Raw genomic sequence first — 15,396 nt, 5'->3', positions numbered from 1 at the left:
CAGTGGGATTGGCTTTTTAAAAAGCACATTTTGACTTTACATTTACTTTAAGTAGAGTAAGCCATAACTTGGTTTGTTTGGTTTCACTTCGCGGGAGATGCGAACCATAACAACTTGAAAACATAGGGTGCTATTCATATAAGGAACGAAAAGAGAACGTGTATGTCATTTAAAAAGAAAACTAAAGGAAAGCCAGTTTGTATCACCGCTTTACGTCACGCACATCTTAATGCAAACCTCCCCCGAAAGCCGCTTATGCGAAGCCCTCTCTTCTTCCAGTCTGATTCCCAGCATGCCGTGCTTTAACTCGGGAAAGGCCTAGATGTTGCGTTGCATCTTGGTACATGTAGTCCTAGATACTCCTTCATTTAAAAATAACAATAATAAGAAAAGGGGGTGTGGGCCCACGGCCGCCGCTTCTAGGAAGTGCCTCGTGCGCGTTTCGAAGGCGGGCTGGCAAGGTGGTTTCGCTTCCCCGCTTCGAAGCGCTTCGCCGGTGCGGCTTCTGAGGTGGGTCTGTTCTGGGGTCGAGGAAGGAGAAGTTGGGGTTTACGGGGCGGTACGTCTCGGATTGGAAGGAGGTGAACTCGAACGGCGACGGCGTGAGGGAAAGTGGTGGAATTGTTAGCGTAATTCACCAGGCAGGCGAAAACAGCACCGCAGAAAGTAGTTGTTTATTTTTTATTTTATTTTTTTACCTCAGGCCCAATTCCGCGGCAAGCGTTGAGAAAGTTAAGGCACAGACTCTCCCTCCAAAAATTCTTGGGAGAAGAATTCTGTGTTAAATTGACAGCTGCTTTGGACCAGCAGAATTGTAACGAAGTTTATTGTTTTGCTTGGCGATGATGATTGTTAAAACTTTTTTTTGTTTTGCCTTCCTCAACATTGATAGAAATATCTTGATAAATGTTTGTTTTCCTCTTTCTCTCACACGGTGGCTTTTCCCTGACGAATAAAAGAAAATTTGCTGGGATAAAGTTTCCTCTCAGAGCTTCAGTTTCCTCACCATATGTGCCTTTAACATTAGCCAAGCCTGCCAGTTTACGATATTACGGATTATTTTCTCTTAGTTATACATTTAGCACAGCCTAAAATTAAATGTTCACGCATTTCCCCTTCCCCCACAAATAATAAAACTGAAACTGGAAAATGTTATGAAGAAAGGATTTCTGTTAGAAAAACGAATATAAACACAAATGTTCCACTAATAGTAAAATCTGTATATCTTTTTTTTTTAGTACATCCCTTTTTTAGTTATATTGAACAACATTTTATGGGGATCAGATGTAGCAGTGAATATATCATGCTTATTAATAGGAAGTTAGTCTCTGTCTGCTGTTTCAAATTAATATTTTGTCAACTTTAGAATTAGACCATTTGGAATTAACTCTCTGGAAAAAAGAAGACCAGTAGCCAGCAGCAGATTCCAATACTAAGTTCAACTTTTTATCCTTAGGGAAAAAGCATGTATTTTCAGATGCATGAGGAAGATAAAGCAAAGAGCACTAAACTAGATTTAAGTCTATCTTCATAATTTATATCAACAAATTAACATTTGAACCTGAAGGAGAAACCACAAGATTTGGAGATGTATGTTTGAGTTAATATAATTACAACAGCATGTCCAAAAAGTACTGAAGAAATATTCTTGAGTAGCAAAAACAGAATGCAAGTATATAAATGAGATTGAATGTAAAACTACATTTCCTAACCAATCTACTCAGAAAATGAGTTGATTTTAAATCAGGAAGGGAGGTTTATTGTGTTGGTAGATTAAAAGGAGAGAAGAAAAATGCTTTTTAAAAGACACACAATATTAAAAAAAACTTGTGGAATGTCTCAGAATTGTATAATTGTAATTGAATATTAAGAGTTATAGGAATTCCTATAATATTTGAGCATCAATACTAGGCATGCATAACTATTTTGATATATAATTGGTATATAATGTATAAATTATTTGGTATATAATTGGTATATAAATCCAATATATAATTAGAAGGGTTAATTGTATTTAAGCTCTATATTATTAATTAATTTTTACTGCTTTTCCCTTATAATTGCAGATTGGATAATGGAAGAATTGATTCACCAAAGATGGTTAAAATATAAAGCATTTGATCTAGAACGTCCTGTGACTTTCAAGAAATCATGCTGAGAATCTAGAATACTTCCGAAAAATGACAATTTCCATACTCAGTTACCTCAAAGAGTCATTTACTGAAACTTTAGCTACTTTAGCTTTAGTAGCTGCAAAGTTAAAACACTGGAAAGTTCTGACAAACTAAAGAAGTAAATTTTTTATGAAGAAAATGAATTTTTCTCGAGCAGAAAATTCTTGCTTTCTGCTTCTCTTAGTAATCTTTCAAGTTATATTCGTCTTGATACTTTACCGAGGCAGCAATTCAGTTTTATTTCAGGGTCATTTAGAAATGCATAAGTCATTGGACTATTCAAAATCAGAGGATGTCTATATAAATCTTAGTTTATTTACTCCTGCTCCTCAAAAGACCACTATGCAGACTTGTACATCGCAATCAAGCATACTTGGTATGTATGAAATACGCACAATACAGGTTAATTTTTTTTGGTCTAATAAGCTGATCTGTGTTAGTATGATTTGACTAGCATTTGAAAGCTATACATGGTTATTTTTGTTCTTTTGTGACAACTCTTGTCTATCAATGGTGATTAGAAGTGCACCATGTTACACAAGATCCCAAGACTTACCAGACAATAATTGGTATGGATTTCCCCTATTCATTTTCTGGAGGTCTCGAATTGTTGCGAACATGGCTGCTACTACTACTGTATGCATTAATAGCTGCTGTTGCTGTTTGCTACAAGGTGGGTCAAAATAATACAGAGTAGTTTTGTAAAATGACAACAAATTCATTTCACTATTTTCATTCCAATCATGTCTGCTCCTGATCCTGTTTACAGACATCCCAAAATAGTAATAAGATTAAAACATAACATAATGTAGTAAAATGGTAATCAAAGTTGCTTTCTTTTCCCCATCTCTGGCAAAACAGTAAGTACAACTCTTTTTATTGTGGTACAAATTATTTGTGTACTCAATTATACATTGTTTTACTTGCACTAATGCATTAGGAATAGATTTAGATGAATATTTCTATAAACCTTTTTTTATTTCAATAGTTGTGTCCATAGTGTTTATAGTCTGGCATTTTATTTAAATACAAAGCATAGATAACAGTATGGTAAAATAAGGTAGAAAGGCAAGGGAACTATATCCTCCACTCGATTTCAAAAAGCTTGCTCAACTCATTTTGATCAGCAATCAAAATGTGCCAGCAAACTCTTGTTTGCTGAATTTTACTCCTGTTTTAAAACTATTAGTTTTGCACTAAAATTATATATTGCAATGCCATTATGAATTTTCAATCCAAATACAAGGCATGTAATATCTGACTTGATCTGAATGGTTTAGTTGGAAATTGTATTCTTTGTAATTTATATGCATTATGTGATTTTACTTACCATGGAAAAATATATATACCTAGATTAAATATGATAGAACTAAAAAATGCAAATATTTTTGCAAGAAGGGTGTTTATTAACTTTTTAATGAGTATTTATACAGATTTTCATACAGAAAAAAATCAATGGGACATGGTTTAATATTTAAAATAATAACGGTTTTCATTTCTTTTTTATCACCTTTTCCAATATGACTATAAGATAGGCTTCAGAAAGCCTTTCCTTTTATATTAACTGCTGCTTGGCATAATGTTCTAACATAAACAAATTTGTATAATTGACCCAAAGAAGACAAATTGAGGCTTTGAAAATGACTTACATGAGTAACTCATACATAAAGAAATTTTAAGTGCTATGCTGAAGGATAGGAGAGTTGAGATCCGAAGTTCATATGGGCTCCTCATTGTAAAGCTAAAACATTATTTAATGAAATATTCAAGCATAGCCAGGATTTTCCATGAGAGTACATTTAGAACTACTTCTAGAGGGGAAAAAATGGTAAAAATCATCTTTTTCAGACATGCTGAATTTTTTCATAATTTTCTTTTTCTCCTTTGTCAATCCATATTTTATGCAGTGGGACTCTTAACCATCACCTTTGATACACTACATAGTGAAAGAACAATTATCCACAAAAATCCATATGTCCAATTGGGTGGCTGTTACAGCCCACCTCATTGTCTAGCCCACTACAAAACTGCTATAATTGTACCATGCAGAACCTGTGAAAAGAAGTTGCACCAATTTCTCTATTACCTTCATCCCTTTCTCCAACGTCAACAGCTTAGCTATTGTATCTACTTGATTCATCAGGTAAGGCAAACTATCAAGCAAGTCTCTAGTTGAGCACAGATGGTATCTGATTATACTGGGAATAGTTACATAAGTTCTATTGACTGTCTTAGCAAGTCTGGATAGGCCTTCATATTCTGAGCCACTATGATTTGGAAACTGGACAAATCCATGAACCCTTGGGTCATCATTTCAGAGCTATTTCCGAACCATATTCCTTAAGCCTTCAATGGTAGCTGGGCATGTCTTGAAAATTTCTTTAAAATTCAGGGTGATATTCAAAGAAACATCTGCCTTGAAAGTAACCTATATTGAATATATAGTACAGTCAAACTTTAGGAGCTGACCATAGGAAACATTTTGTGACATTTTGTATTATGTCAAAATATTTTTTATGATATTTTATAAAATTTTCCAAATTTTAATTTTATGTGATTCATGGTTCCTGTAAGGTAGCCCATTTAAGGTATCCATTTGGTTGAAACAGTTTTGCTTACGGTGTATCATTTCAGTTAAAGGTTATAGACCAGCGATGGTGAACCTTTTTTGGCTCGCATGCTATAAGTGGGGGGGAGCGCAGGGGGGTTGTATGCGAGCGTGCCGCATCCATAATGCTATGCGCGACCCCTCTGTCCACATGCGCGCACTACAGGCATGACCCTCCCCATTTTTACATGCTTTTTTCGCCCTCCCCAGGCTCCAGAGGCTTTATAGGAGCCTGGAGAGGGCAAAAACAGCCTCCCCTGCTCCACCGGATGCCCTCCGGAGGCGCAGGGAAGCCTCTGGACAGTTCCTGAAGCCTTCGGAGGGCTCAAAACGATCCTCCAAGCAAACCGGAAGTGACTTCCTGTTTGCTCTGAGGGTCGTTTTGAGCGCTCCGAAGGCATCAGGGAAGCTCATGAAGCCTCCGGAGGGTCTCCAGGGGGGGCAGGGGAGGCTCTTTTCACCGTCCCCAGGCTCCTATAAAGCCTCCTGAGCCTGGGGAGGGCGAAAAATGGCTTTAAAAAAGGGTGAACTCAGCTGACAAATGGCTACGCGTGCCACCTGTGGCACGTGTACCATAGGTTCGCTATCACTGTTATAGACACTGGTTTTAATAGTATATACAGGTGGAACTTGAAAAATTAGAATATTACTGCCGCATTGAGGCAGTAATTGCTGCAAAAGGGGCTCAAACCAAGTACTGAGTACATATGCATGCTTATACTTTTCAGAGGTCCTATATTGTTCTATGTACAATCCTTGTTTTATTGACTGCATGTAATATTCTAATTTTCTGAGATGATGGATTTGGGGTTTTCATAAGCTGTACGCCATAATCATCATAATTATGATAAATCACGGCTTGAACTATCTTGCTTTGCATGTAATGAGTCTTATCTCATATATGAGTTTCACTTTTTAAGTTGAATTACTGAAATAAATGAACTTTTGCACGATATTCTAATTTTTTGAGTTTCACCTGTAGATTCTGAGAAGCCGTACATGGGAAGAAGTCTGGGAGAAACTATGATTACAGCCTTATCCAAATCATTGTATTGATGTTCCATTTATATTTTCTGTTAATATGAATAGAGTACTGAAGAGCAAAGCTCATTTGAAAGTTGTTAGTTTTACTATTTAATTTTAGAGCATTTGGGGGAGCATCTAATTGAAAATCAAACATGTATTTTAGAGATATTAAATGAAACATGATTCTATATATTACAGTGGACTCTCATGCAATTTTCATGCATAGCTTTAGTGCAATACGAGATGCGAGAACCAAATGGACCCTATTCTTCTGTTATTTAAAAGAGTCACAAAGACCTGGCTTTTATCAATGATTTCAGTGATGGACTCAATTGTGCTTTATTTTTAATGTTTTTTTGTAATTTCTGATTCTGATTGTTGGAGCTTCCGAGAGTTATTGAAAGTCAGGCAGCATACAAACCTAATACATTCTTTTTATTATAGTTCATTGCATAGTTAGTTAGATGTTTAGACTAAATTTGGCATTTTATCCCCCTATCAAGTCCTCCCCCAAAACTGGAATTCACACACACACACACACACACAGACGTCATGATGATACTAAGAATCTTGTCTGAGTGTTGAATGGTTTTTCTCCTGTTTCAAATTATATGTCCTTTGCTGTTTTTGTGAACTTGCATTACATATTTTCCTTCCTATTCTATTTTATCTGCTCGCTGTTCAGCCCCTTTATCTTGCATTTGAGTGCTTTTAATAAATGGTGCTGAAGCTCATTAAGCTTATGCACTTTGTTGAAATCTAATCAGAAAACTGCTAGTCCTGATTTTTATTTTTTGCTACCTTAGACTACTTTGTCTCTCCTTCCTAGCTCTTTTCCCAGTATTTAGATTGTATGTTAATCACAGATAAACTATTAATTTTATTTTTTTATGAATATAGGACTAACAAGTTATCCAATTTTCACTATCACTGATCATCCAATGCCAACACAACTCATCCAATCACATCAGAAGCTTTTTGCAAAATGAATACAATACAGATATTATGAAGAGGCATTGCTGTCAGATTTCAGTGTTGTTATGTTGCTTGATTGAGTAGCATGTTTTCTTTCCAGGCTGGAACTGGTCCATTTAACAGAGCAAAGCTCCTTAATGTTGGAGTCCATGAGGCCATGAAAGAGAATGATTGGGACTGTCTGCTTCTACATAATATGGATCTTATTCCAGAAAATGACTATAATCTTTATGTCTGTGATAAATATTATCCCAAACACTTATCCACTGCTATTGACAAGTTATATTACCGGTAATGTCTAAGAATATGACAGTAAATATCTTATGAAATAAAATAATCTAAACAAATGTGCTTTATTGAATATATTTACTAATTCATTATTTGAATAATTTATAATGAATAAACATTTAGATTTATATGCACTTTCACTTTTTAAAAATTAATTCCAGAACCTTTTCATGTTCTGTTCAGGAGATCTGTTTTCATTTGGATTGAATTTATATATATATTTTTTAAATAACATTTTAAACATTTAGGAATTATACTTGTGTGGCAGCGCATAAGTATCTTATTTTTAAAAAGTTACTGTGTGAGCTTACTTTATTTGACTTTACAATGATTTTCAGAAATCAGAGTCACTTTATAATTTGCAATATGGGTAAATTCAGATGCTGAAATATTTTCCTAGTTGTGTTTTAAACTCTAATACTAAATATAATTATTTAAACATCAACCCTATATATCTAAAAGGATTTATATTTATTTCAGAATTATATATAGAATTTGCTTTTAAGTTTATTGAAGACTTGAAGTTTCTATAATAATTATTTCACAATTTAATTATTGCGTATCTGCCTTTTCTCTAGGTCATAGGTCTCTTCTGTTATATTACCTTAACTACAACAGCTTGTAAAATATATCTGCCTTAAAGTGATAATTGACCTAAAGTCACCTGTTAAGAATTTAAAATGTGCCTTTCTGGTCCCAGTCCAGAATTTTAACTGTTAAAGCACATTGATTTTCCTATGTTCATTCCTAGGTTAGTATAACAAAAAGCATCAACAATAGAATTCTAATTAATGCAATATATTGTACAGGTATGAAAGGGCTGGAGTAAAGAAAAAGTACCCACATGTATTTGCTTGTATGATGAATCCATGTGTCTTTACTTATAAATCACACACATTAAGTTTATTTTTCTGTGCAGCCTGCCATATTCGTCTGTTTTTGGTGGTGTTACTGCTTTGACCCCAGACCACTACATGAAGATAAATGGGTTTCCAAACACATACTGGGAGCGTCTTGATGAAGATGATGACATTGCAGAAAGGTATTTATTTACTGAAATGTTAAAGTATGTTCAAGCATTAAAGTTTTAAGCAAGATACATATTGTGGGTATTAAAGAAGCAACAAAGGCATCATTTTTTCATCAGCTATTGTTAGTGAATATTATATATGTAAAAAGTATTCTCCAATCAAATAATGCCATTTTATAACTCTTCCTCAAATTGTTTGAAGAAAAATGAAGCTAAGGCCATCATATTTTTGTACGGACAACATATTATAAACATCATTTCTAAAGGTTGAAATGGATATGAATATCATCACTTATTATTGCCTTGCTTGTCTTGGCATTTCAAGTTCTCTTGAAACTGCTTACAGAGGGCTGTAAAGCACTGTGAAGTAGTATATAAGTCTAAGTGCTGTTGCTATCTTCCTAATTCTGTATCAGTCAGCTATAGTAAATAGCTGTTCAATTGGAATCGTGTCAAAATTAATTCTAGTTTACTAGGAAATTACCAGAATATTTTTAACAGCTTTTGCTGTTAAAACACTAATTTCTATTTCAAAACTTGGGTATCTCTTTGTTTTTTAATCAACCAATAAGACATGCTGATATTTCATTGGTAAGCTTATCCATGTGTACATTATACATTTTTTAAAAAATAGCTTCAGTACCAAAACCTAAGAATTTTGTGATTTTATCACAGTCCATATGCTAAATTAAAAGGTACTGTGCTGCTTTACTTCTATAGGCTCCTGATACAATAATCTGTTTTAGTGATGGAAGCACTTAACTCAAATTCTTAAGTCTAATTTAAGATCCCATCTGATGATTTTGTTAGCATCAATACATCTGGAATTATTAAGATGGCTACTGTCCAATATATAAAATGTTTAACTTAATTGTTGTTGTTTTTACTTTATTACTGTAATAAATACTTAAGTCCTTGGACCATTTTAAATCATGCAAATGCTGGAACTTCTTTGCTGTGTGTGATTTTAATACAGTCACATACCTGAAATTAAAACATTCTTATCAGGATATAGGAAACCTAACAAAATTACTAATTGCATCTCTTATAGCAATTACAATACCACACATACATAAGACAAAGCTTTGGGCTGCCATCAATAATCTTTGTGGTATCTATATAGGGCCCAAAGTCAATGTTAGAAATACAGCCTATACTAGAGGTTAAGTCTTAAAAATATTATTTTTAAAAAATCATATTTAAGTTAAGGCAGAAACATAGCAAGTACTAAGGAACAGTTTGAGGAACACATACATGTTATTAGTCTGCAAGGGTGTCCTTTTTTTCTGCTAAAACACATAACTGAATATTTTTCCTGTCATACATTGAATGACTTTTTACTCCAAGAACTGCATTTTGAGTTCCGTTCATGGGACTTCTGTATTTTTTAATTGCAGTTCTTTTCACCCTTTTCCTTCATCTAAACAGGGGTAGTCAAGCTTGAAGGCAAATTGTACAACATCACAGAAAGTAAGAATTCATACATACTGGAATTCAGTCAAAGTATTGGTGATAAACTCTTGCATTGTAAGACCATTTTTTCCCCATCTTTAATAAATGTTGTACCAAACTATATGAGAAATCGGATGTTACAAGCAGTTTTTCACCCATTATGTGTAACTCCATTTTCAACTGATCTTTGTCTTCAAAACATTAATTTTCATATCAGTATTCTTTTTTACAACCTGACATTTACTTCATATAATTTGGTTTTTTGGCTTATGGCATCATCTGTAAACAAAACTATATCTATGCTTCCATCTCCACCACTGTAAATGTTCTAGATAGATTTTTCCATAAATGCATTAAATGACCAAAACGTCATTGTACATAGTTTCTAACTTTCTGCTCAATGTTGAGCTATATATTAGCATCACATTTATATTTATACATACTTTTCTTGTATCATTCATTCATTTTGCAACCAAACTTTAATTCTGTACTTATGAAAAACCACCCATAATTCAATCTGTTCATTTTATTTCTAAAATAACATACAATAAGCTTTCTTTCTTTCATATGAATATGTGACTTGCTGAAGAGCAAGATTCTCATCTGTGTATTTCCTTCCTGGTGCTGCACTTCTCATACTACTTTGCCAACCACCTTATCAGACACACTTAAGAACTAGTCTTAGTTTTGCAGTCACTGTTGCAATATTTCCCTTAGAGAAAATTAATAGCATGCTTTCAATTGTCCACATATACTCATACAGACAATATCACCAACCACTTCATAAATCCACATGAAACCCAGTTGCAAGGGCGGGGGGAGGCTTCTCAAAAGACTAACAAAAAGTGGTCAGCACTTCTTTAGTCGTCTTCTCAAAAGACTTTTTTAAAAAGTGGTCAGCGCTGTAAGGAATATTTAAAGCTATTAATTTATTTTTGCCAGAAAAGGGAGAAGCATTATTTACTGTCTAAAAGGTAGTTGCCGTAACTTTTTCAATTGTACATTTGCCAGTTTTCTTATTGAGGAAGTAATTTTCCTACCATGTTTTATTTCAAAAAGGATCCATATAGCAGGAATGAAAATAATTCAGGTTCCTCTTCATGTTGGACGTTACAAAATGATGGGTTATGAACAAACAGCTAGCCCTTTGCTGAATCTAAAAAGGTGATCACATTTATTTATTTTTCTTTCCCACTCAAATTCAATAATAATTTTCTCTCCCTTATGTGAAGTATTGTTCATGCATAACACTGCAGATCAAATTCCTATCATATATCAATTTAAATTGAAGTCAAACCATCTTATGCAGTTGATCCAGAATGCAGTGGCAGAAATGATGTGGTTAGTTGTGAGTAACCAAAGCAGTTCTTGCAGCATTGATGTAATAGATCAATGTAGATACTGCATCAATGCTACTCTGGTTACCAGTAAATTTGTCAGTACGGTTTAAGAGACTAATCACTACAGGTAGTCCTTTTTTTGTGACAATTGGGACCAGAAACTCCATTGCTAAGTTATTTTTTCAGCACTGTCGTAACTTTGAATAGCTTGCCTTCTCACACAACAGTGACTGTTGGCCTTTCTGAAGGTGGAAATATTGTTCTTCCAAAGGACCTTTGGTGATTAATTAAAGTGATTAATTTTAATGTTACATTCAATAATTGTTAACTTATTGTTGACATTTTCATAAAATTTAAAATCTAATTAAAGTAGTAATATAATTTATTTCTATGTAAGAAAGGCCACCTAGGCTCCTTTTAAAAAATGATTTTTTAAAAAAGGAATGTTTGTAGTCATTGGCAGGGCTAAATATTTTAACTAAATATCAGCCAACCAGAGCAAATACATTTAGGTATAGTACCTGTAATATAAATTCTGGAGTGTGAATTGCGGCTTTATTGGAACTGCCAAACAGAAGTGCAGTGTGGTTAGTAATTGTATCATCTACCTAGAAACTCCCCTCCATCTTGTACATGATAAACTGCTTTTAACGGAAGTGAGGGAGAGATATCTATAATTCTATCTATATATTTCAAAAAATGGTTTCCAATGTTCAAAAGTAAACATTCTCTTAAAGGCAAAAGCAACAGAACACCAATCACATGGGTTGAAAATAAACATTTGCTACATCTAGTTAGTTAGAATCAGAGAAGGCTGGCTCTATCCCTCCTTTTCCCACTTCTTCCATTGTCCGGGGTTTTGCATGATAAATTAGAACATGGAGTGCAATCCCAGTTCAAGTTGCATTAATGAGATCTCAGTCAGGACAAATGTTTTTCACCAAAATCAGGTTCTCTGGCTATAATTCACTTTTTTTTAATTAGCCCAAATGAATATATATGATTGGGGTCTCATCTAGATTACTTCTTAAACTCTGACTATATATTTGCATAATGGATGTTCCATTCATGAAGAACCTCTGATATACAGTATATCCTTAATAATATTAATTTTTCCTCTTATGAAGGTTCTTCCTAACAATATATTAGAAACAAGTTTCCATTTGCCTATGCTTATTTTGTAATACGAGAAACAATTTCCTTTTTCCTTTCTAAAAAGTTAGTAATGAAATATTGTTTGATTTGCATTTCTATATGTAAAATATTCCTAGCTTTTCTAAACTGGAATCTTCCTTTCCCTAGGCCTGCTAAATTGCATACTTCCCAAACATGGAAAGATGATGGAACAAATTCCCTTGTCTTCAAACTCTTAGAAAAGAAGAAAAAACATCTTTATACACACATTGTGGTAGATATTGGAGCCACGCCAGCATTACCACCTCCAAATCAAAGAACAAGGAATAACACTTGACTTTGGCATCATCTGAAGCTTTTAAATCCTAGAGCTTTTTACAAGCTAAACTCACCAGGAATGCAAGAAGGGGAAAGAGAACATTGTTTTTGCATGCATTTGACCAAATTAAGCAGGCGCCTAATACAGGGTGCTAAAGAAACCATATCTGAGGTAGATTGGTTTTGCTTCATTGACATCAGCAACATAGAAATTATCCTATCTTGTTCTGCAGTAAACTGTCAGGCCCTAGAAGCTATAGTTCTACTACAGGAATTGTCAAGTACCAGCAACAAATTGGTCTATAAATAATTGCAAAATGTCTACTGAATCCTGTGCTTTTTTCTAATTTGCACAAGTCTTCTGCATAGCAATTTTTTTTTTAAAGTTACGTTAATGTTACTTGTTACCAATTTTTCAGGAAATATATGAATTTGGAATTGACTTATGGGTCTCCTTTTGAAAGGTTTTTTATTAGAAAATTCAGTTTTCTATACCCATATTTTAAGAAAGTATTTTTTAAATTATATTCAGGGTGTTATTTTAAAAATATCTTAGTGAATTTCAATAAACAACAAAAGTATTAATAAACATGTAAGTATGTGAATGAACTGATTATGTGCTGTTTTAAACACATTTCATTGGAGTCTCATTATTTTAAAAAGTTTGATATATTTGTGTAGACAAACTGATTAGAGAGAGCAGCTGTTTATGTATTTACCATATTAAAAATATGGAATTAATGGATATGGAGATTTACCTTGTATTATATCTCATATATGCTCACTGAATCATCATAGCAGCCATCCTATAGAAAGGCAGAATAGGAAATCTATAAATATTTAAGCAAGATTGCTGTTTGTTCAAAGCACCAATGTTGAATCTATTTCCCTCTGTCCATTTGTAAATCAGTTGAGAAAATAAGGATTGTTTGCCTTTCAAATTTATGTGATTTGCTAGTAGCCACCTTGACAATAAAAAATAATTTGACTTTGGTAGCTGGAACACAATTTATTTTTCTGCTCATTTTTAAGAAAATATTTTGCATTTAACCATAGGACCGTTTGTATGTTTAGTACTAATATTTTATATTCATTAGTTGCATTAATTGTCTCCCAGCCAATATCTCTGCATTTTAAGACCATTCTGCACTCTAACCTTGTAAAGGTGTATGCTATCATTTTAATATCGATTTATCTACTTATGTACTCTATGCAAATATATTTGGCTGTTATCCTTTGAAAAATGAAAAGCACAGAGTAATCAATTTCTTTTAGTAGTAAATTTTTACATTCTTAAACTGACAGATATTCGGATAAATATGAAAACTGAAGATCAACAGATGTTAAACTTTATTCAAAATTTTATTTTTTCCTTGTTTAAGAAAAAGAAATTATGTACCACCCCGTTTAGAATATGATGAGCAGTTCTTCAACTGAAAAAATGATATTTTAAAAAGTTGGACTGAAAAAAAAGTCTTGCTTCATTGAAAAATTAAGTTGAATTGTTCTTTTCTCTTCATTTCAAAAAAAATGTTCAGTAGAACTCTTTATAAAGGATTACTTTTATCCAAAGAAACTCTTTAATTTCAACGTTGTCTTATAGCTCAAAAGGAAGTAACTAACAAATCTATCAGTGTTAAAAACTTTCCATGTGTAAAGAACTTGTTGAGTATCCACCAACAGAAAATGAAATATTTCACTGCTGTTACTCAAGTCAGTACTTTCTTTTGGTCCATTTGAATAAAATTTATTAGCCATAAGAAATGGTTATGAAAACTTAGTTTGCCTTCCAAAATCCACTGTAATATTTGTATATAAAAGATTGTATTCTTTTGAAAGCAGTTTATAGGAGCATGAATTTAGCCCATCGGTCTTCCATACTCGAGACACCTGACGCAAGAGATTCATTCTGAAGATATTTTAATGTTGGAGGTAGGAGAGAAAGAGAAAAAACAGGTCATATATTAAGTCATATGTTAAAATGCACCTCTTGAGGCTGTGTAATAAGCAATTTTGTTTTCAATCCATCCATTCTCAGATATACAAATCTCCCAAACATACTGTGTCTATCAAGAACACAATCCACAGCCTAATTTTTCCTATCACCAATTATAGTCTTCAGTGGAATTTGCTTCATAGATACAGTTTTCTTAACTCACCTTTGGCCATTTGCCTCATTGCCTTGGTCTCTAGTATGAAAGATCATAGTATACTTGGCTATACTGGGGGAAGGTCGGATTATCTTCATTTTCTGCATTTCAACCCTGAAAACAAAAATGTGACAATTTGTGAGTAATGACAAGTTGTGAAGTGCAAATATGGTGGATTAGAGAATATGATGGAGAGCTTCCTAGCCATTTTGCTTGCTGATAACGACTAGGAAAGCACACATGAAAGCAACCATGAACATGAACTCAACATTCCAGTCCTGAAAAGAGAACCTCTAGAATACAGGCTCTTTCTCAAATTGCACATTTTACAAAGTAAAATCTTAAATCTAACTAATGCTATATGAATGAGAATGCAGCAAGCACAGAATGAGCGCTACATAAACTGCCACTGAAAAGTGGAAATAGCACAATTTTCATGAAACCCACTTCCTCGTCTCCAAAAGTCCTATGCTGAAGGTAGAAAAATCCTATGGCCCTTTTCTGGATTAATGGATGAAAATAACAAAATTTTGCTTTAGGGAAGGACAATCTTAGTATAAGCTGCAATTGCATGTTAAGACTAATACATATTTAATTTAGAAGAGGTGTATCACAGGGGTTGGTTCCTGCTGGCATTACTACTGGTTCGGCGTGCAAAAAATGTGTGCATGTGTGTTGTACCTAAAAAGGTCTGTGCATGCGCACATTAGAAAAGGAAAAACAAATTACATTTTTTCAATGAAGATTGTTCTGCACATGTGCAGAACAGAAAGTCAAGATGGTGGCCCCAAGCATAGAACCAGTTTGGGGGGTGTCTGGCTGAGTTACTACCTACTCGACCAAACCGCTAGGAACCCACCTCTGGTGTATCGCAATACCCAGGGATACAAGCCCTGCATCT

At 33.9% G+C, this 15,396-nt stretch overlaps 2 protein-coding genes across 6 annotated transcripts in view; one reads left to right on the top strand and one right to left on the bottom strand.

The window, feature by feature from the left end:
- The first annotated feature begins 296 nt into the window (after positions 1-296).
- Positions 297-13,334, top strand: LOC309391225 (beta-1,4-galactosyltransferase 3-like). 2 transcript variants are annotated; one of them, XM_081951441.1, is made up of 7 exons: positions 297-510; positions 2,067-2,550; positions 4,082-4,317; positions 6,884-7,074; positions 7,991-8,113; positions 10,613-10,717; positions 12,196-13,334. In XM_081951441.1, the coding sequence occupies exons 2-7, from the start codon at positions 2,304-2,306 to the stop codon at positions 12,362-12,364; spliced, it is 1,071 nt and encodes a 356-aa protein (XP_081807567.1). In that variant the 5' UTR covers positions 297-510; positions 2,067-2,303; the 3' UTR covers positions 12,365-13,334. The 2 variants fall into 2 exon arrangements, with proteins under 2 accessions (XP_081807567.1, XP_081807568.1); XM_081951442.1 differs by lacking the exon at positions 297-510 and adding an exon at positions 519-666.
- A 132-nt stretch (positions 13,335-13,466) lies between these two features.
- B4GALT4 (beta-1,4-galactosyltransferase 4) overlaps positions 13,467-15,396 on the bottom strand; it is a 43,252-nt gene continuing 41,322 nt past the window's right edge. For all 4 annotated transcript variants that reach the window (XM_081951446.1, XM_081951444.1, XM_081951443.1 and 1 more), the window contains 2 exons: positions 14,505-14,609; positions 13,467-14,254 (listed from right to left, as the gene is read on the bottom strand). In XM_081951446.1, the coding sequence (XP_081807572.1) occupies positions 14,113-14,254; positions 14,505-14,609 (247 nt within the window). In that variant the 3' untranslated portion in view covers positions 13,467-14,112. The remainder of the gene's footprint in view (positions 14,255-14,504; positions 14,610-15,396) is intronic.

The sequence above is a fragment of the Natrix helvetica genome, assembly GCF_964273705.1.
Source record: "Natrix helvetica genome assembly, chromosome: 4".
NCBI lineage: Eukaryota > Metazoa > Chordata > Lepidosauria > Squamata > Natricidae > Natrix > Natrix helvetica.
The sequence above is the reverse complement of the archived record's forward strand: the minus strand, read 5'-3'. Positions and strand labels throughout refer to the sequence as shown.